This window comes from Notolabrus celidotus, chromosome 3 (genome assembly GCF_009762535.1).
Source record: "Notolabrus celidotus isolate fNotCel1 chromosome 3, fNotCel1.pri, whole genome shotgun sequence".
Taxonomy (NCBI): Eukaryota; Metazoa; Chordata; class Actinopteri; order Labriformes; family Labridae; genus Notolabrus; species Notolabrus celidotus.
The window spans coordinates 30,507,807-30,531,329 of NC_048274.1; the positions used below are offsets into that span (position 1 = coordinate 30,507,807).

The window sequence follows — 23,523 nt, forward strand, 5'->3', positions numbered from 1 at the left end:
ACAATTTGCCATGCAGTGCGTCTGTGCCTGCAGTGTACTGACTGGCGGAGTAATTCAGTCCTCGTCCATGTACTGACCTGCGCTACCCACCCACTGGGTGGCAATAAAGCACACTAATGACCTTGTTAATTTAAGACAATAGAATTAAGGATGCGTGCGAGAGATGTATGTGACAAGACGTAGGCGTACAATAGCGATGGATAAATATTCAAAAGGGAAAAATGAAAACTCCAAACAGGGCCCTGGACAAAATTCTAACCCGGATGAAGAGCGTAATATGGGTGGTTGAAAAAGGCAACTTATATGAGAAAAACTACAACGGTGTTTGGACAGCTAGCTAACAAGTAGCTGAACTCGTAGCCAAATCAAAAAAGTGACACATTGTGGCAGTGACATTAATACTACCTGCAAAAGCTATTGTAAATAAGATGCTTCGCCCCGACACAGTTAAAGAAGTAGCCAAAGTCCCTCTCTCAGATAAATAGATTCATATATTGAGAGACTAATTGGGTCATTTTGTAAAACTTTTGGTTGGTGATGTGACTCAGGATTTTTTTTAATGTATGAAATGTGCCTTGGCTCAAAAAAAGTTGAAAAACACTGATATAGAGTAACATCAGTTCTTGTTTATAGAGTCTATATGAAAAGGTAATTTTCCCAAACTTGATTCTTAATCATATGAGCTTTTAGTTGTTAAAAGATACTCTGTACTGTTGGCATTTTAAAGTTATAAACAGGGCAACACAAAGCTTGAAGCTTCCACCAAACTGGCTGGCTGCAGTATAGGTCAAAAACTGTCTCCCCCATTCATTTGAATGGGGCTGCAGTCAAACTTTAAAAGATAAATACACATTGTACGAATGTTTCTCCCATCCGTATGCTGTGGTGATATGTAGTTATTGTTTGACTGTTTTGTGTTCAAGGCCTCTTTTTTCTTTTTCGTTAGTTATTAGAGTTTAAAAAACGGGGTTTCACTTCTGGGTTTACTTTGATTGACAGCTACTGTAGAGGGAAACTCCATAGGAACTCATGACGCTGTGCTGTAGGGTGGAGCTCGTTACCATGGCAACACAGAAATTACCGTGGTAATGTTGTGGATCTGAAGATCAAAGGAACATAGATGATTTTCACATCATAAAGTGATCATACTCTGCAGTATATAAATGGGAGCAGATGTTCACAGTGTTGCCAACTTAGAGACTTTTCAGACTCATCTAGCAACTCTCTTTCAAAAAAGCCACTTGCAACAAATCAAGCGACTTTTTCTGCTGTTAATTGAGAATTTTGGAGACTGACTTTTACAAGCATGTCTGGTTCTAACGACTACGATCTAACCTCTGAACAGCAGGTTGATAGCAATAACATGCATATGAGGGAAATGGATTCACTCCGTCGAGAGAATCGGAGGCTGGAGCGCAGCAATGAGGAGTTGGAGAAGAAGCTGCTGAAGACAAAGAAGCTGAAAGATGTTTACATCGAGAGGAGCAAAGTGCAGAGGAGAGAGCTGGATAAATTCAATTTCTACGATGGAGCAGGAAACCTCAACAAAGAAGAGATGTCCACACTGATAAACAGCAAATTCAAACATTCACACTATCGAAATCTTGAAGAAGACTATGAGGAGCTGCAGGTGGGTCACATGCTCAGCCAGCAGGCCTTAAAGGGAGAGCTGCAGCTAGAAAAGGACAAATGCAGAATTCTCCAAGAGGAGCTGAATGAGACCAAATTATCGTACCTAAACATCAGCTCAAGGTATGAAACTGAGGTCCCTGCCCTCAAACAGCAAGCTGGTTTCTTTCTCCATGAGCTGGAGAATGAGAGACGGTCTCATGCAGACAGGGTGCTGGAGGACCAGAGACACATGGATGACATGAGGGCTGAAAATGACACTCTCCATCAGAAGATGGCACAGGATTTTAACGACCTCCAGCAAAGTGCCTTTGAAAGGGAGAGGGATCTGTTGAAGGAGCTGGAGGAGCTGAAAATTCATCTCAGCCTCCAGAAACTTTGTCAACAAGAGAACCAGGACATAAGGAAGGCATACACCATCAGCCAGGAGAAGTTTGCTGCTGAGCTTCAGCTCCAAAACCAAAAGAACAAGGTTCTCCAAGAGGAACGGGAAAGCCTCACAGTTTCATACAATGACCTTAATCAAAGGTATGAAACTGTGATTTCAACTGTCCAACAGCAGGCTGACGTCATCCAGTCTAATGAAGACAGAATGAGGGAGTACCTGCAGGTCATCTCTGAACAGAAGGCTGAACAGGATGCCCTCCAAAAGGAGATAGCAGAGGAGGTCAGCAAGACTAAGAAAGAGGAAGAAGTGCCTTCCCAAACAGAGACCACCAGCTGCCAGGAGGAGACTGAGCCGTGCCAGCAGGATGAGCCCCTACCTGAAGCAGTGAACACCACACAGCATTCATTCTGTAAAAGATTCAGACACTTTCTGGGGTTGAGGAAACCAAAGAGGTGGAAGAAGAAGAAGAAGTCAATGTCCACAACTCCCCAGCCCCATCCCTCTAACACTTCCTTACCTTCTGACTCTAACTAGCCCTCTTACTGTCCCCCTAACTGTGGGTTTTCCCTGGGTGTCTCCAGTTTCCCCCACAAAAACTATAACAATTAGCTTTAGTCAATTTGTTCATGAATAAAAACAATAAAAAAAAAAAGAACACAATTAAGTTTGAGAGTTCATAATTGTCAGTAAAAATTGAGAGAATTATAAAAAATAAATTATCTGCATCAATATTTTGTGATAATTCAAAGTGGTACAGTCAATATGCTTTATAAATATAAGATGCAAGAGGTAAAAAAGGTCAGATTTTGTAATACAGGTTGCATATTGTCCAAGCTGCTGGTTTTCAATCACTTTTTAACAACAGGTTGTTTTTATGTCATCTGATTTTATCTCAGCATTTCCCTCTTTACATTATGGAATTTCCATATGGATATTTATTGGCATTAAACCTTAAGAATTACTGAATAATTAATAACCTTTAAAAATATTAGGCTGGTGGTTGAGATATCACGGGCAGAAATCTTAGTTCTTAGATTCATTTTAATTGTAACACTGATTGTCCACATCCAGATAATTTTCTTTTTTACCTGAACAATAAACGAGCAGACCCCCCAAACCATTCTCACCGTTCCCAGCCCCCCTAGAACATTCAAATCTCTTTTCTGTGCAACATTAAAAGCAATAAACTCAGAGAGTATAATGTATTTTGTAATATTTGTGACACAGCAAGAGTTCAAATATTACCAAGATTGATATTCTGCTACAGGACACTTTTTTGAATCAATTCTGCTCTCCAATCAACATTTTAAAAAAGAAAAAACATTAACACTTGGTCATAGTAACTCCTCAGTTTATATTATTATTTTTCCTACATTGACAAAATATCAACATTTTCTAGACATTATACCGATTGAATGAAAAGTAGTTAAGACATTTTACTTTTGTATTTAGTAAAAATCCAGCAGCATGCTGCACCAGCTCTGCAAGTTGTGTCTTAAGTTAGGGAGTAAAGTCCCCACTACACCATACGTTGAAACTAGTTAGTAAGTTGTCTCATGTTTGGTTGCACCATTCAGACACAGGGTTTATTTTAACTAGTACAGAGTAATGTTCAAACTAACCAAAATATTGTCATAGAAATTACATTTTCACTTCATTGACCAATCAGTGGAAAGTTCTTTTCTCGATGGACTGTTAAGGTGCTGACTCTCAGGCCTGATCGCCTCTGTGTAGATTAATGGCTGAAGATAACTGCTGTTAGCTTCAGTTATTCAACTAACAGCAACGTAAAGGTATAGGCTGGGAGCCAGGTCAAGCCCTCAGGATGTTTTTTGCTACCTTTTTTTCACTATTATTTTTTGTTAGCCTATACCTTGTGACATCACAAGAGGGTAATGGGCACTCCCAACTCCAGGCGTTTGGTCGGGGGACCCCCAAAAAAACCTTTTTTGAAAAATGCTTTCAGCTACATGACGTCAATGCACATTAGATTAGATTCAATTTGTTGTCATTGAGCATGTAACGGATACAAACAAGCAATGAAATAGGTACTATATTCTTTACTATAATTCCTTACCATAATTCTATATATTACACCCTGTATGATCATATAACAGTTCATCTTGACTTTAATATATAATCTAAGTAGGAAAAAATGATGTTTAAATCAGCGAACTATATCTGCAGGCAGTTTAATTGATTGAACTTTTTAAACTGAACTATTATTTGTGAAGAAGTTTTACAACATAAAAAACAAAGAAAATGTTACTTTGCAGTGGATACACGGTCTGGCATCTGTATTTTTGTTCATGTTGGTCTGAGGTCCTCGAAATCCTTCGATAATATAATTTCTTAATTTATAAGTGATGCCTTTTCCCATTTTTTTTGCCCCCTAACTTTTGTATAAACATAATTAAAAATATATTCATTGGTGTGACAAATATTTTATAAAGAAGAGGATTAGCCACTGAAAAAAAATGTTTGGAGGGCAGGAGAGAAATACATTTTTATAATTTAAGGTATTTTTTTAATTTATTCAGATATTAAAGTCAGAATTATGAGAAAAAAAATATTCACTTTAATATCAGAAATAAAAGACAAATTATACTTCAAGAACTTATTTTTGCTTGTTCCCCCACCATAACTCTGACTTTTTTTCTTGGAAATTAAGGAAAAACAAGTACAATTTAAAAAAAAAAATGCTCACCCACCCTTTTTAGAAAAATCTTTCATAAAAGGCCTTGAAAAAATTCACAAATTGTAATTGACAATATACACAAACCTGTAAGAAAAATGAACTCAAGAGTTGAAGTTACTCTATAATATAGACAGCCTTGTTGAAAAGACTGCCCCTTTGAGTTCCTCTGAAATGAAAAATACCAACTTTTCTAACACCAGCCAGCCTTTCATTCAGAGATCAAGTGGAGACATAAAAACACATTTGTCTCTTCCATCATTTTAACACTGCTGAGCTCTGAACTCTGCTAAAGCCTGTATGTTTGATCTTGTAGTACCACGCCAGAGATGCTTTCAGCATCTCTCTCGCATCAGGAGGAAAGATAACAGATTCTCAGATCAAACCATCACCTCTCCATCACTGACTCAGCCCAAAACCATTTGAGAGAATTGTTAAAAGGTGCAGACAGTGTGAAACGGTGGGTGTAATTAGCCGTTAACTCTTGGTGTAATGTGGCAGCTGATGGCTGAGACGGTTAATCAGCACTTCAGCCTCACTCATGCTCGTCTTATCTGGAGTGATAGCGACATAGAGCTTAAGTGTCAGCCAGTTCATCAAACACCGCTGAGGCTAATTGCTGATTTTCCTCCTCCCGGCAGCTTACGCGACAACAAAAGATTACTCACCTCTGCTGTTTGTTTCAGGTCCGCCTGTATGAGTGGACGGCTGAGAAAGAGCTGAGGACCGAGTGCAACCACTACAACAACATCATGGCTCTGTACCTGAAGACCAAAGGGGATTTCATCCTGGTGGGAGACCTGATGCGGTCCGTCTTGCTGCTGGCCTACAAACCCATGGAGGGCAACTTTGAAGAGGTTAGACATGAGACAGACTTCAGAGTTTCAGAACTCTTAAGGTCCAAAGTGAGGATTAATTGGGTTGCTGTGAACCTAAAGGGTCTGTAAAAACACAAATCCAGGTTTTCACTTTGCTACTAGTATTTTGAGATTTTTATTTTTACATCCTGAGATACCATCACACATCAAACAAACATTTAGTCAGAGTCTGTTTATCCACACTTAATATCTCTTTGGTGTGTAAATGTTTTCTCCTTATACGCCAAGCATTGTAGCAGACATATACCTCCCAGCCTTTTGGAGAGCCGAGTGTTCAAATTGATTTGTGGCGGAAAGATGAAGAGATGTGAGGACGAGTCACGCACACTGTTGAGCACATGCTGCGGCGCTGTGCTCCGTGTGATAAGAGGGGGGGAGCTGCAAAAAGGACTTTCTGAATTGATTCACAAACAAAACAAACCTCAGAGTGCCCCTGTAATTAAAGCTACTGCATGCTAAGCTAAGCTAGTTGTCTCCTGACTCCAGCTTTCTTTTCATGAGAGTGACATCAATCGTAGAAGAAATAAAGGGGCAGTGTGCACATCAGGGAGTCCAAACACAAATGATTAGTCTTCAGATGTCTTCATCAGGGAAAGATCTAGCAAACAAAAACAAGCTTTACACAGAGGGCAGATAATATTTAGATAGAGCTGCCTTCTTTTGTATGCACTAGGGATGTAAATTTCAAGTATTTTCCGTGATCGATATTTCCAAATGATAAAGATCAATTATCGTTTAATCATTAAAAAAAATGTAAAATGTTTCATGTCAAAAACAATGCCAAATGCGTATTTTCCCCTGAATCAAATTTTCCTTCACGACACAATGTATATAACTGAAGGTATTAAATATCTACGGATCGTATTTAGGTGTTCAAAATGTTAAACACGCTGAATATCAACGTGTGGAGCAGGCTAATGATCTCCACAGACATACAGTCATAACAGTGAAGACTCAGACTTCAGCAAGGGAACTGAACATAAACATATTTTAGACTCTCAGTGTCCAGTTTTCTGTCTACTCAATTCTTATTGAGAAAAATAAGCATATGAACATGGTCAGGTGTCAGCCGGGAGCGGAACGGGGTCATTATCAGTCTGGCTGTGGAGGAAAAAAAGCGCTTGTGGAGACCTGTCACTCAGCTGCAGCCCCCAGCTGAGCGTCTCCGCTGTGTGCAACACCTTCAGTCAGCTGATTAACATGAAACATGCTTTAAACTTAAAACACCTCCCTGATAGCAGAACGAAGTATGAGAACACATGATGTTTGTTCCACGTGATAGAAAATCCAAACAAAAAATGTGTTCGAGTAAGTTCTTAACAATCAATTCATCGATACTTGATTAATTGTTGACATCCCTGGTCTGCACACATAAGCTTTTTTTCTTTTTACATGGATCTTTTCCCGACTAAGACCTTGAGGGTCAACATTTGCAGAAAAAAAGAAAGAAACAAAAAATAAATGTAAGCCCATGAATGTTGTTTGCAGACTTGTTGTGCGATCGATATTCATGTAAATCTTTTAAGCAATGAAATTCAGAGGTTTCAAGGTTTCCACAAAAATGACAATTCCTCCAATCAGTGGATTCTGAATGCAGTTTTAGATGCTGCTATATTCTGTATTTACATCTACTTTTAAAGTGATGTGAGGCAACGAGCTGCAACGGAGTCTGAGCAGTCTTTTGAAATGAGATCGTGATACAGAGCTGTGGGTTTTTTTCTCCATGAAACTCTTACAAATAGAGAAAATGTTCTCTGGATGCAGAACTTCAAAATGAGCAATGTTGTCTTTCAACCTGAAGGTCTGCAGCTCGACTCAGCTCCTGTGGACACATGTCAAAGTGTCCTCGGTAGTATGTGTGTGATTGTGGCGTGACTGAGTGAATTCAACATGTAGTGAAAACTCTCTTATAGTGCTCAGAAAAACATTTATCTGGCCATGATGAGTGTCATTAAAGTCTATTGCTTTGCCTAGCAGTGTTGACCATGTCTGAATTTCTGCACGTTTAACCCTGGCGCTACCCTGGCTCATGGATAATACAGTGTTTACTTGCAGACTAGAATCATGCAGACCTTGGCTTCTGTGGTGTTTACTGCCTACTTCATCACATCTTGTGTTTTTCTCCGTCAGATCGCACGTGACTTTAATCCCAACTGGATGAGTGCGGTGGAAATCCTGGACGATGACAATTTCCTCGGGGCAGAGAACGCCTTCAATCTGTTTGTGTGCCAGAAGGACAGGTGAGGGAAACATGAAGTTTTATTGTTTTTAAATGGAAAGCTGCAGTGAGATTCTCTGCACATGAAATTCAACCTTCCCTGCTGATTGCAGCTCCGTAAGCTTCTTCACTGTCGCCCAAATGTCAAAAAGTTTCTGACTCACCTGATATAATCCTCTCAAATCTCTGTTATATCATTACACAGTCTCTCAGGACACTTTCTAAGGCAGCATCATTGATACAAATGTGATTTAACAGCATTGTCCTTGCATCTGTTGTGGAAATTCTGAGTCATCTCACCACAGAGTTTTTAGCTGCTCAGCTGCATCTCTCATTTTAGTCATTTTCTATTAGACAAGTGTTGATTTCATGGAAAAGGAAGAAAGATGTGGTCTGAAAGCCAGTGTGTTGCATTAACGCCACCACTTATTATCCTCCTAATACATCAGGTCAGACCACTCAATGCTTTTGACCTTTATTTTTGTATCACATCTCTCTTCCTGCTGCGTGCTCATCTTTTCCTCACACTTTTTTCCATTACCTATCTGACCTTTTCTAATGCTCCTGATATCTCTGCCTCTCTTGTTTGTCTTTTGCTTAATCGATCCCTCTTGGCCCCAAACATTTCTAACTTTACCTTTGACATCTTGTCTTCTTTTTTTCACACTTCATATTTGATCTCTCATCTTTCTGTTTGCTCTCGTGCAACCCTTCTTTATCCCACACGATCCGTCCCCCAACGTTTTTAATCTGTCTCTCTCCCTTCTTCCTATTTCTCACCCGCCGTCCTTCCTGTGGATAGTGCGGCCACCACAGACGAGGAGCGGCAGCATCTGCAGGAGGTGGGGGTCTTCCACCTGGGGGAGTTTGTGAATGTCTTCTGTCATGGCTCGCTGGTGCTGCAGAATCTGGGGGAGAGCTCCACGCCCACCCAGGGCTCGGTGCTCTTCGGCACTGTTAACGGCATGATTGGTAGGCACACGGACAATTTAACACTCACTCAAGCATTTACATGAACACAAACATTGCTCAAGGTAAAAACACTGATGTGTCTCATCAGCTTCTAACCCACCAGAATAACAAGATAGCACACACCCGCTAGTGTTTAAAATAACTTTTTACAGGACTGTTTCAGGGTTTTGGGAGTACACTCATTTGCTTTTTTTTTGCTGAGAATAATATAAAAAAGTCTTTACATTTCTCCTATAAACTCTCATGTCTGTAGATTTTATACTTATTTTGAGGCTTAACTTAGCAAAAACCGTAAAACCGGTCAAAACTTGCATCAATTTCAAGACCCTGCTCCTCACCTTTAAGGCCCTCCATAACCTCACTCCTCCATACCTCTCTGAACTTCTCTACATCAAAACACCCAGCCGCACTCTCAGGTCTTCTTCTTCCATTCACCTCACTACACCAGCCACCCGTTCAACCACCATGGGGTCCAGAGCCCTCAGCCAGTCTGCCCCCCGTCTCTGGAACTCCCTCCCACCAGACATACAACTCTCCTTCCATTTTCAAATCATATCTCAAAACACATATTTTTAAACTGATATATTCACTCCGATTACATCTCTTCACTGCACTCTATTGTATCCTGTTAATTTTGTTTTATTTTTTAATAATTACACTGTATCATGCCTTGTTGATTTTATCTGCCTAATTTTGATATTGTTCTTTTTTCAACTCTGCCCTATATGGTTACCTCGAGTACTAAGAAAGGCGCCTTTAAATAAAATGCATTATTATTATTATTATTATTAAAACCGGGGGAAAGGCAGGTTGGGTGTGATCCAAAGATTACAAAATCTTTCTTAGTTATTAACATGTTATGCTTCATTTTTTTCAATCCGTCAGTGAAACAAAGTGTTCCAAGAGATAACTCTACAGGAAAGTTTCATTATACACGACATCTAGACTGGTAGCATTAACAACATCGAGTGCATCTCTTGTCAGTTAAGCAGCATCCATGCATCCCCCACGTGCATCTTTTCCTTGCATTCAGTCCCTCACATCACAGATGCATGGAGAGATGCGAGGAAAGGAAGAGAGGGAGAGAGGAAATGAAAGACATAAGATGTCCTTTCCTCTGGGTCATGATGTGAAGCAATGTTCGTTTGTGATGACGGCGTTACAAACAGCTGTTAAGTTGACAGACAGCTGATCCTCGCTGGATCAGCTGTCTGTCAACCTAACAGCTGTTTGTGTCTGTGTATGTTACCTGTTTATTAAAAATTTGCACAAGAAGAACAACCTGCTTAGAACCACACAGACCATTTCTACTTTTTAAAAGTCGGGTAAGGAAATATGATTTAAGAGTTTGAGGTGCAGCCTGAGAGGGTCCACTCATTGTCCAATCACTGCTCTACGCTAAAAAATAGCATTTGCTTTACCCTTTCAGTTTTAGTGTGGATTGGATGGATATTTAAGTATTCTATTACCTCTTCATTTGAGCTTTATAGGCAGTGAGCCAGGCTAGCTCTTTCCCTCTGTTACTAGTCTATGTGCTAAGCTATGCCAAGCTAACAGGGCAGGGAGAGTAGCTCAAGATTCTCCTCTTACAGAAGGAAGTGTTTGTCCTGAAGGGTTACTTTGCCCACTCCATACAAACAACATATTTCATCCCTCATGGTCAGTTGTGTCCAGATACACAGATAGGAGTATATTAGTTTGTTTCAGTATCCACAGCTCCGAGTTCTGCCTCCAGCTTGATTCAATGGAGATAAAGACACTTGAGTTTGTGGAACTCATAGCACTGAAAGATTACATTTAAGAGCTCTGATGCAGTACTCCTTTCTTAAATTGCTGTTTCTGTTACTGTGGATAATCTTTTAACGTCTCAGTAAAGGGTTTGATTCTTAACTTTTAAAGCTAGGGTTGGTAGTCACGGAAAACTAGCATGAATTTGAATGTAGCATTTCCTCAGGACTCCGTCTAACCCCTCCCCTCGGAGCACCTCAAAACGACGCCCCCGCTCACATGCACGAGCGCCGCAGCTTTGCGACCATATGTACGTGACTGATTCAAAACCGGTCCTCAGCACATCGTTTGTGTTTTACATCAACTCATGTCTAACTCAGCGGTAAGAAAACAGAAACAAACATGAAATGTACGCGCAGGAGGCGGGCAGAACGGCAGGTTGGGATTTGATTGGTTTCATAATTTGGCTCCGGATGGCAGGGATTGGTTGGCGTTTTCCCAGGTTTACTCCGGCTGTAGATAGCACCTTTTTTTACTCTTTTTAAAGAACACATTATGTATTGATTGCCATCAGGACATAAAGATCATTTTATCCAGTATAACAAAAAGTGTATCTAAATCTGACTACCAACCCCAGCTTTAAGAAAAATATTCACAACGACAACAGTAAAGAAAAGGTCCAAGTGAACCATTCTGACTTGTTTTTCTGTGTTCAAATATCTACCTTAAAAGTTGACTTTTATTCAGCAAATTGAAGAAAATAAACGTAACAAAATAAAGCTAACAATAGATTTTAAACCACTAACCAGGGCACATTTTCCTCTAGTTTTATAATTTGAGACTGAATCACCACACTGAGACAGCTCTCATGCCTGCTTTTTCCAATAATCATCTGCTTGCAGCAAAGCAGACCAATTAGGGAGCACACAAACTTTTGTCAGAGCCATTTATTCTGAACTAATGTTTCCATTTGAGGGGGCGAGAAGAAAAAGAAGAGAAATCATAGCTTTACACCTCATTACTCAGATTTAAACTAGTAACTTTGAGCCCGGCAGTAATGATGGCAAAGATGAAAAGTACAGAGAGCTCATCATTTGGACACAGCAGTAATTTACACCGTGTGCTCACACAGTGCTGACACACAGCAAGTTATTTCACCTCAGCACCTTCTGTAATATTTGAAGAGTCTCAGAGGAAAGTTTAACCGGAAATGAGAGTGTTGTACCTTCCAGTAAAAACTTTAAACATTACCAAAATATCATGACAGGCTTCAACGTAATGAAGAAAAATAGCTCTGCCAGTCTAATGGCTCCTCAATATGACAAATGAGATATGTGTGGGAAGAAGTCCACATGATTATTATTTTACCCAAAAAACAGCCAGTGGACAAACTTCTTTAAACTTGTTTTGGCCTGCAGTTATGAATCCAGTCCCTTTGTGCTGGACAGATTATTAGACAGATAGGTACAGAATACACGGGGAAGAATTCTCAGGAAATGTCACATTATTGAATCCGAACTCAAAGCTTTAAAGTTTATAGGCTTTATGCCTCTGGTTAGATGACAAGACAGTGGATAGAGCAGGAAACAGAGGGAGGGAGTGGAGAATGACATGTTGGAAAGGGCTGCTGTTGGAATCTAACCCAGGTCGACCATAGCCTTAACCACCAGTGCCTCCTTAAAGATTATCCAACTGTCCACTGCTTGTTAAAGCTGTTTTCTCCGTAATAGGTGTGCAGGTAGATTCATATTTCACTGCATTAAGAAATGTACATGTATCATAATCCATCCTGAAAATTGTTCAAATGAGTATTTAAAGTTTTATATGCTTCTTTGTGCATAAATTTGATTTCTAATTGTATGTGGTTGTACAGTAGTCAACTTGGAATGATGATACAGACAGACATGAGACTCTCTTTGGTCAATAATGGCATCTATGCGGCAGCTAGCTCTTGTACGAGGATGTTTGTACCACAGAGATCAGAAATGAGTCAATTAAGTTGAGTCTGTGGAAAATGAATCAGTACTTTTATAACCAGTTAAACATTTTTTTTGTCAAAATGCTAAAAGCCTTTGGTCTTATTGCCATGAAGTGGTGATTTGCTGGTTAATATCACTTCCTGTTTTGATATTTTGTAAAACAAGTTTTAAAAATATGTTAAGTTAGGTTAAAATGCTCCAGCCTTTTTTTTTTCATCTGTGAAATGTAAGATTTTTAAAAAAAAATTGAGATACTCAGGCAGTAAATTAAACTTTCAGAAAACTCCCTTTCTAAACACAGGTGAGAGTTTTACTGAATTATCATAAAAAAATAGAAATATGGTGTTGGCTCTGAGCTGAAGTTTTGAAGCCCTAACGATGGTGGTTTCCATAGGGAAATTGCTGACTCGTAACTGTCAGTCCACCAAGCAAGAGGCAGAGAGGTGGAGATGAGGCAGGCTTTTAGCCTCCTCATGAACAGCTACGGTGTGCCCGCCTGTTAGTCAAGTCAGCCATGCCCCCAATATTCTGCTAAATAATGCAAAAATCATAGCCCTAATATTTTTGTAAACTAAGAGTTATTAAAGAAATCCTCCTCCTGTGCAGTTCTGACTCAAACTGTTTTTGTTTGAGGTTATAAACATGTTTATCTCTACTGTGGGCAATTTAACATGGGTGCCTATGGGGTCTCCTTGGCTTTTGTGAACCAGCCTCAAGTGGACACTCAAGGAACTGCAGTTTCTTGCACTTCCACATTGGATTCATGTGACGTTGTAGCTTGATTTGAAATGGTCCTTCATCTCCAATTTGTTGCCAATACAGCTCTGTACATGAGGAGGATGCATCAGTATAACATTAAGAGAACTCCATTAAAACATCAAAACACTTAGAGCAGTTTAGAAAAAAGTTGGAATGCAATGCTTCAGTGCAATCTTCTTTATTTTATGTTCATACGTTGAAACAGAACATAAAACCATTTGATGGGAGCACTTGACTTGGTTACTTTTATCATTGCAACAAAGTGTATTGGTCAACTGATTAATAGAACATATTACAAAACAAAAGGAAAGAAGTGCAAGTGATGAAGTAGGTAGTCAAAAAGGGACAGAGGATTTATTCGTTTTTTTGACTCAGACCTGATGTGATGCTGCTGATTGGTTGCAGCCTTGCAGACACTCTATCTCTCTCTGTGATATCCTGAACTTTCAAACAAACCGTTTGCCTGATGAAGGTGTTGGATTGAAACATTGCTGATACCTTTTATTTTTGTAAGTTACGCAGTGCACGGAAGTTAGCATTGTGTCGTGTGAAATAGATGTATGAGTCTTTTTCTACCACAAACAAACAAAACACTGGAAGCTGCATAAAACACATCTGTTGACTCATGTATCATGGCGTTCAGTGCGTAGTGGATTTTGTCATGTCATGCATTGCTCTGTATCTATTTTCTTTGTGTTTTGCCTTTTGTGCGAATTGTTAAATTGTGTTTTAAAAAGCACATCTGGCATCCTGACCTAGCTTTGCCAAAATGCTGTTATGACATCAATCAATATGCTACAGAACTGTCTCCATACAAAACAACAATGCCAAATAAATACATAAACCTATTGATGGACGTACAGTTAAAAATACAAGATCAGACGACAAATTCTTTTTGTATTCACAGTAGATCATGATTATGGAGAGTCAACGGTATATTTATTAAAAGGGAAACGAGTCGTTCTTGCAGCCCAGAGTGTCGCCTCAAAGCTTCCTGTCTCTTTGAGCTGAAACTCAAACACTTTCATGGGTTCATGTTCAGGAAATCAAAGTCAGCCTTTCAATCATCGCAGTGCTTTGTTCACAAGTGTGTCTCTCTTTGTGTGTTCTGTCAAATTCAGCACATATTATTTCCCCAGAGCATTGCAATAATGCACTCACTGTCACGGAAATGGCATTGAAGAAAGCATGTTACTCCTTTAAAGCTCTGTGGCTCGTAAGATTACGGAGAGATTACTGTGAAAAGAAAACCTTTTAAAAGTGGGCCTGAATTATTGAAGTATTTAAATCACACTGCTTTACTCCTTCCATAGTGTCAGTATATGTGCATGAAAGTTGCAGGAGAAGGACTGCAGTCACACTAATGATCTTTTAGTTTATTTATAGTCGAGCTCTTAATGCCCTCCTGCTGGCTGTCGCAGTGGCTAGAGGTGTTATGTTTTTGTTTTCTCATTCTTCTAACATTAATATTCTCAGGAATGAGGGGATTACTTTAAATTGTGAATAGTCATACATTTTGTTCACCTCATGCCCTCCTGTGCTCTAAAACACTGCATCTTTCTGTCACTTCTCTTCTCTCCTGTGATGAAATAGCCTCACAGTAAGGACAGCAGATGTCTCACTGGGATTTATGCACTGCAATCCTACATGTTAACATAATAATAACTTCTACATCACCCTCTTTCTGTTTGATGCTTTCTTACAGTCTTTTACAAGTCTTTGCTTCTTGTATTTTATTAGTGGAGATGTAAACTGCAACATGACTGGTTGGAAGCCAAGTTTCTATCTTGAGGATTTTATTCTACTTTGAGTTCTATTTTGGATCTAGTTCAAACCCTCTTCCTGTATTTATGCTAATAAGAAATAAAAGGTATCAACCATCTTCCAAAGAGAGATGCAAATCTGTTTTGACTGTGACACCTTCAAAGAAAAGCTTGTTTGTGTCGTTGATTGATGTGTGTGTCTGTGTGTGTATTTCAGGCCTGGTGACGTCCCTGTCCGAGGGCTGGTACAGCCTCCTCCTGGACCTGCAGAACCGCCTCAACAAGGTCATCAAGAGTGTGGGCAAGATCGAGCACAGCTTATATCCTTTTTATATTCCGACGTGCATTACCATCTGTCACAGAGACTGAGACGAGCTGCTCTGACAGCTGTGGTCGTCTTGTGGGCAGCGAGCCCAGAGAGTGACAGAGTGATTACAGTTACTTTAAATGACTCTGCAGGTGTTGCATAGAGGTCTGATGCATGATCCGGTCTGTAAGTGGCTACTTTGTTGTAGAATATGCCGGTGTGATCTGTGCGTAAAACTGAAGCAGAACTGAAACTGAATGAATGATTGTTATCAGCCCCTTTCACACATGAACTCAGAAGATTCAGGATCTCACATTTTCAGGAATGAGCCTTCACACAGAGTAGCTGAGTGTCAGAGTCACGCGTACCCCCGTAACTGTAAATGCCTGCTTTGGTTAGGGCAAGGTGTCTTCCACAATGGTGTTTCTGTTGTTTTGCTTCTGCGTTTTGATACTAGGGATGTGTATTTCAAGTATTTTCCGTGATCGATATTTCCAAATGATAAAGATCAATTATCATTAAAAAAACGTAAACGTTTTCCATGTCAAAAACAATGCCAAATGCGTTTTTTCCCCATTATCAAATTTTCCTTCAAGACACAATGTATATAACTGACAGTATTGAATATCTATGGATCGTATTGAGGTGTTCAAAATGTTAAACATGCTGAATATCAACGTGTGGAGCAGGCTTATAATCTCAACGGACATGCAATCATATAAAGTGAAAGCTCAGACTTCAACAAGGGAACTGATCAGAAACATATTTTAGACTCTCAGTGTCCAGTTTTTGGTCTCATCGTTCTTATTGAGAAAAATAAGCATGTGAACATGGTCAGGTGTCAGCCGGGAGCTCAACCGGGTCATAATCAGTCCACAGGTGGAAGAAAAGCGCTGGTGGAGACCTGTCACTCAGCCGCAGCCCCCAGCTGAGCGTCTTCGCTGTGCGCAACACCTGTAGTCAGCTGATTCACATCAGAATATGCTTTAAACTTAGAACACCTCCCTGATAGCAGAACGAAGTATGAGACCACATGATGTTTGTTCCACATGATAGAGAAGCGAATCAAAAGAAATTACATTCTTAACAATCAATTAATCGATAGTCGATTAATTGTTGACATCCCTACCTGCAACACAAACACCAGTGGAAAACAAAATACTTCAGACATGGTCACACTGACTTTGTGCAGACCTTTTATTTGGAGGCTGTCAGGAATAAGTCTGTCATAAATCGGGGGTGAACATGATTGGGCCATTTGTGTTGTCACTTTTCAACCGGGACATCATTGAAAAATCTTTATGAGCTGATGTGTTTGTGTGAAAGGGGCTATAACGTAACAGCGTGGAAACAAAACAGAAAATGACAACATTATCTTGAGGTTAGCGTCATGTTTTAGGACATTCTCTTTATTTTTGTCTCAAATTCAACACCGTCATCCTGAATTCTTTGAACTTTTCCTGAGGGAGATGAGTCAAAGAAAACAAGCTTTATATTCCCTTTTAACAAGAAAGACCATTTTGCAGTTTCTCTCCCAAAGTAACACAATTGTAATGTGTAATTTCCAGCCTAATGGCAGTAGTTGTTTTGTATAAAGAGTACTATATTAACCAAATCTGAGCAATTAGAGGGAGCCTTTTAAGAAGCTGTTTCCTGAAAGGCATTAATAAGGCTGCATTAAAGGGGAGCCTGGTCATTATTTAATGGTATTAATTACTCACTGTGGGTAAATGACAGGCTAACTGCAGATTAAAATAACCCTGGGTGAAAGATAGTGAGAGCCAGTTCTTTATACTGTTCTATATTAAGCCTAAAAAAGAATAATTTTAAGAAAGACTCTGAGAATCAAAGGTGAGGATTTCATATCTTTATAAAATGCGTTGTGTGTTCAAGATTTGCATCAAATGTCAGCTTCAGTTTGCACTCCCGCTCTCCACAGGTTCAGTGATACCTATGCAGGATGCTGATTGGCTGACACCAGCAGCAGTTTATACGAGCATTCCTGCTTTTATTAGACTTCTTACACATCATGCTCAATATTTGTTGACTTAGCCAGAGATAAAATATGTGGCGCTGTAGCTAAAGTGAAATCCTCAGGCGAAGCAGCAGCCTCGAATCGATTTTTTCCTTGACTCGGCGTTACCTGGAGGTCCTTCCACACCGAGCGGAAGACGGAGCAGGCCACAGGATTCATCGACGGGGATCTGATTGAGAGCTTCCTGGATCTGGGCCGAGCTAAGATGCAGGAGGTGGTCAGCACTCTGCAGGTAGGGACTTATCTCCATCCACAGCCACACTTTTATAAACTGAGTGCTGAAAGAGATGAAATGTGAGTCTCACCTTTTCTGTGAATCTTTTATGCCTCCCTGCCAGCAGTAGCTGTGGCCAGAGGCCTTGTGTTTTCAGGTTGTGTGTCTGTCTATCCATCCATCAATCTGTCCATCCATCCATCCATCAATCTGTCCGATTCTTTTGACAAAGTCATTTCAGGAGAGCCTTGAGGGCATATTGACTCAGACTTCCTCTTGGACTTGAGGATAAATTGATTCTGTTAACAGTTGGAAAGGTCAGGGTCACTGGGACTGTGGAAAACATCATTTGGCCCTGAACTTTAGAATTAGTTCTCTAATTATCATACATTTCAAACCAACTTCTAATCGGGTTAAATAATGGGATGATGACATTTTAATCACCAAAGGTTAAAGTTCAGTTTCACTGTGACATCATGATGTCCTGGAAAAACACTGAACTGTCTAAGAGTCCCTCTCAATTCTTGTAAATGCAATATTTCAAGAACACCTGGAGCAAGGATTTTCAGATTTGGCACAAACTTCTGGACTCAGGGATGATCTGATCAGATTTGTGGGTCAAAGGCCACTGTGGCATCATGTTTGTCCCATTCTTGTGAGAGCATATGAATGAAAATAGCTGCATACACGTTTAGAGAGAGAAATTGTGTGTAGAAGATCGATGACAAACTTTTCGGGAAGACACGATAATAACAAAAATCTGTACGTTTTCTTAAGATAAGATATCACAGGGTTACCTACACAAAACCTGCGTGGAGAGGCCTCAAATATTTGATCCAGTGTTGTATGAACAAATTATTCTAGAGACACAAATAATGAGAGCTTCTTTCCATAACAGAAATATAATTCATTTCAGCATACATACAAACCTGTTTTATTTGTATTCTCTCATCAGCCCAGTATGTTTCCATTGTCCCCTTGTTCCTCTGTTTAATAAAAGCCTCCTTATGACACTTAATCAATCAATAAATCAATCAGACTTTATTTATGTAGCAATTTTCTTACTACAATATTGTGACATTCAGTGCTTTACGTATCAAAATATCAATAAAAACAATATGATCCCCCAACCCCCTAATCAAGAGAGAAAGAAAAACATCGATTCATAAAGACTTGATAAAAACAGGATCTGAGGATCTGAAGAAAAGCTGTTGTTAGATCTTACTGAGGAAACACGGCTAGAGATAAAAGCAATAAAATGTTAAAATTCAAGATGGGTGAATAAAACAACAATAAGAGAGCTTATAAATAGATAATGAAACACACAGATTGATAGAGAATAAGAGAACAAAAACTAAAAGATAATCTACTAAAATAAAAAAGGAAAAGATAAAGCATCAAAGTTAATCCATAAATATAAACTAGAATAAGATGCTAAAACACTAAAATGGGTACTAATAATCCATAAAGAAATGAGACGACATAACGGGCTGAAATATCAAATATACAATGATAAAATAAATCAAATTAAATTCAGTTAAAGGCTCCACTAAGAAGTTAGTTCCAGAGTTACTTTGAAAAACACTGATATATCCATTGTTTTGTTTCAAGGACAAAGTATTTATGAAAGATGTTTAGAGCGTGCACAGATATCTGCTGTCCAGGCCACAGCTCCATTGTTATTCTGCTGGAAACACTGATGGATGTAAACTGAAACTTGAATGGTTGGCTGAGCCATAAAACTGTGAGGCGATCATTCTGGTTTTATCCTGCCATCATGAAAGGAGTTATTCAGCATTGTGAGCACACTGAATGGCTTCATACTCAAAGGGAGATTAAGCACTGAGGCATTAAGCTAGCTCAACAGCTCTCTCATTGCCAGGCTGCTGGCACAGCTTGTGTTGACCTGTAATTGACACAAATATTAAAGTTCGTTTAATAACAGCTTGTTATTAGAGCCTGGACCTGTGCTCCAACAACACGCTCATTTTGTTCTCCCAAAAACATCTGCTGAGAAGCAAACTAATACTCTGCTGTCACTTGTGTTTTGGCTTCCAGCATTGCTGAACTCTCTGAGACCCCACAGACAGTTTTATTAGCTGCTCTTTTGCTGTTTGAGGGAGAGCTGGGAATAAGTTTCATGGCAGAACAGGTGGCAAAATAACTTTTGGCAGATAAATAAATGAGCATATTCTGCTGTGGCTCTCTTTGCTCTCATATTTTTCTTTTCATTCACACCTTTAGCTCATAAAAAAAATACTATTCCCTTGTTTCCTTTCAATCCAAGATGATAAAGACTGTCCAACATTGGGGAGGATTTCTTTTTGCCAGCAAATGACTCTTTAGAGCTCAGGTTGTACTGAAGCTGGAACATTGTTTTAAAAATAAAGGTGTTGCAGCATTAGTTGCTCACTTGTGCTCTTGAAAAAAGCACCATGTCTACAAATAGCTGCTATTTCAAAATCAGAAGTCTGAGTATGAGCTCGGTCCATTGATGACGTCTTTGTCTGAAAAGCATCAGAAACAGTGAGAAATGCTTTTGAACATTTCTTGGAGCTAAAAGTGAAGCCATCTGTGGTGCTGGTTTGTCCCTAAATCAAAGAGACTCAGTTACCATGATGTTACGACAGAACCTCATCTTTAAGAACCTAGAACTGTCAAATGTTTGACTATTTTCAAAAAGATGGTTCAAATTATTTATTGATTTCCAAACAAATGGATAAAAGGATTTAGATTTCTTTTTGGAGCTCAATTGAAAAACTTTGATTCAAAGCTGTAAACCACTTGAACAACTGTGACTCACTACGAGAAGACACATCAACTGGATTGTTAGTCAGGCTCATAGGTGTTTGTTTTTTTTAACAATGTCCCTTTTTGAGACGTAGAAGAAGAAAGAAAAACAGATGAAACTGTGAAATTGAAATACATTGAAGGGAAGATGAAGTACAGCGAGAAGCTCAAAAAAATAATCCAACCTTAAAAAAATAACGCAGAAAGAAAATATCAAAATGAATGAACCCAATTGAAGACTTGAAGACTTGAAGACTTCAAATACAAGCCTCCCTCTCTGTACCTGAGCAGGCTTTTGTTCTCGTCACGTGACGTAGATCTGGCTCTGCTGGAGTTCCCCTGAGAAGCAGAGGCTAACTGTTTTCTAACGTTCAATTTCAGATCGATGACGGCAGCGGCATGAAGCGTGAAGCAACAGTGGACGAGGTCATTAAGATTGTGGAGGAGCTGACGAGGATCCACTAACCTCCACCGCCATTCAGACCCCCGCTGAATTTCCAGGAGGGTCCCGAGAACCAGTGAAACGACATGGAGGGAACGGTTTAGGTTCCGCAGATCTGTATATAGTTATATATGAACAGTGTGTGCATGTTCGTCCTTCAGACTTCAGTGATTTGTCAACCTTTGAGGCCCTGAAGGTGCTACATGACGAGTGCAGCACTCCTCATGTAGTTGCGAGTGTCTGGGCGAAGTGCGTAGCATCCTGTTTGGACAACAGAAAGACCAAAGTCAAGACATTGGTCTGTGCGTTTGAATTTGTGTGAGTGTGTGCATGTGTGATTGCGTTTGTGTGGAATAATGTGTGACTATGAATAGGAAGAAACCCAGAGATTTTCATCACCAAAAGCTCCCTCTGGGATATTTGACAGATAAATACAGGTTAACGATGAGCAAATCCTTCACACCCACGATTTAAACCTCACTGATTTACACTTTTCAAGTTTATTATTGAAGTCTAGAAGAAAACACGCTGTATGAAAAACAAAATGAGGAAATGATAGATTTATAGCTATTTTGTCTCCGTGATGTTTTCTTTGTTTATTCTAATAAACTTTGCTTTAGTACTGTTAACACTTGTGTCTCAGTTTGTCTCTTTCGTGGAAACCAGGAGGGGCTAATTAGCAAATGATACACCAGCTGCTAACCACCAGCATGTTAGCTCACAGTGACAAGGCTCATTGTGAGCATGTAGGGAGCATTTAGCTCAATGCACCACTGAGCCTGAGTAAAACCATACAGAGCCACTGTAGACTACTTTGCACAGCTGTAGACTTATAGGCTGCATCGTACTGCTCACTGCCTGGCCCTGACTCTTCTGTCTTTCTGCACACCCTGTGTTTCTTCATGCTGCAGCTGAAGGGTAGCCACCAGACACCCCTTTGGTTGAGTGAAGAAAGCTTTGCATAGTGATGCAGCAAAAAATGAAACATGGTGTACATGTGCAGGGGACAAGCTCTAGATATACACTGCAAAAATGTATGCTGAAGTATCTTAGTTTTGGAATTCAGCCCTTTTTATATTGCTAATCTGCAAAAGCCCCGTAACACATCTCAGTTTTCATCACACCTTTGGACTATCATCGACATTGTGTGACGGTGTTGCAGGCGCATGCACGCACGCACGCACGCGCATGCACACACACACACACAGACACACACACACACACACACACACACAGAGCGCTGTCCTGCTCTGCCACCTCAAAGTGATTCCGTCTTGCTCCTGTAACGCCTGTTTCTACTTCTGATGCTGGCACAGCGGTGGGAGGACTTGGTCCCACCATCACGCCTCTCTGACATTTATATTGAAGGCGAGATGTAACAGTCTTAAATGATATTGAGCCGTGAACTGGCAATATAAAAAGAGCTAAAGTCATTGACTACTGCAACTCCCTTTTTACTGGTTTGCCCGAAAAATCTCTAAAGAAACTGCAACTTGTTCAGAATGCTGCTTCCAGTGTTAACACGAAAAAGAGGACAGATCCCATTACCCCTCTTCTTAAAACTCTGCACTGACTCCCTGTTTCTTTAAGAATTGATTTTAAAGTACTTTTACTTGTTTTTAAAGCTCTTAACAGCGTTGCTCCTCCATCCATCACTGATCTCCTGTAATTTTATGTTCCAGCTCGATCACTGAGGTCCTCGAATGCTTCCTTTTTAAATGTTCCTCATGTGTCCCTCACAGAGAGAGAGAGCTTTCTGTTTTTACGCCCCTAAGCTCTGAACTCTGCCTCTGGACATCAGAGCAGCAAGCTCTGTGGGTGTTTTTAAAAGTAAACTTAAGACTTACCTTTTTAATCTAGCTTTTAATTTGAAGCAATTTATTTTTAGCCCTGGACAGCATTAGTATTGTTTTAATCATTACTTTAACATTTATTTATCTTATTTAATTATCTATTTATTTCTTGTATTTATCTGATCTTTTTAACGCTACCCTGTTTTTATCTTTTCTTTCCATTCTTACCTATTTTATTAATTTTACTGTGTTGATTTGTTTTATTTTGAAGTATTTTATTTATAACCATGCCTTTTATAATTTTACCATTGATGGAGCGCCGCCTGCAAGCTAGTTCAGGCAGACAACTCGAGCTGTGCTCATTCATACTGACACGTCATCATCCTCCCTATCAGCTGATCTCAACATCCTCATTTGGCGGTCTATTTAAGCTGCAAGTCTCCCTGCCTCTGCCTCTGCCTCTGCCTCTGCTTTGCCAGTGCTCCTGCTGTCCTGCTCAGTGCTGTGTCCCACCTCCTCCCCAGCATCTACCTGTGAGCTCACGGGGGTTAGTCCTATCTCATTACTCCTAAATGTCTGCATTTAAATAATCTGCAAGAAGTAATGAGGTTCGGAGCCCTTACGTCAAACACGATAATGTATGCTGCAAATAAACTTTATCTTAAGTAAACATGAGTTGTCTGGCTGAACTGTTGTTTTCTGTCTCTCGGATTATTCTGTGAAGCACTTTGTGCTGCATGTTTGTATGTATGAAAGGTGCTATATAAATAAAGTTGGGTTGAGTTGAGGGACTGCAGTTATTTTGCCATTGTGTATAACGCTTGGAAAATACAGCAGGATAAATGGTGCACCATTACCTGAGTAAAGATTTTAACCCCAGCCTTGTAGCTACGTTCTGCCATCACTCAACCAAGGGACCTCCAAAAAAGTTCT

General features: G+C 39.8%; 1 protein-coding gene across 1 annotated transcript in view; it reads left to right on the plus strand.

Moving 5' to 3' along the window:
- ddb1 (damage-specific DNA binding protein 1) overlaps window positions 1-21,426 on the plus strand; it is a 70,381-nt gene extending 48,955 nt beyond the window's left edge. Inside the window, exons 22-27 of the mRNA XM_034679522.1 lie at window positions 5,399-5,569; window positions 7,721-7,830; window positions 8,611-8,780; window positions 15,227-15,329; window positions 17,460-17,583; window positions 20,737-21,426. Of these exons, the coding sequence (XP_034535413.1) occupies window positions 5,399-5,569; window positions 7,721-7,830; window positions 8,611-8,780; window positions 15,227-15,329; window positions 17,460-17,583; window positions 20,737-20,820 (762 nt within the window). The 3' untranslated portion in view covers window positions 20,821-21,426. The remainder of the gene's footprint in view (window positions 1-5,398; window positions 5,570-7,720; window positions 7,831-8,610; window positions 8,781-15,226; window positions 15,330-17,459; window positions 17,584-20,736) is intronic.
- Window positions 21,427-23,523: the final 2,097 nt, after the last annotated feature.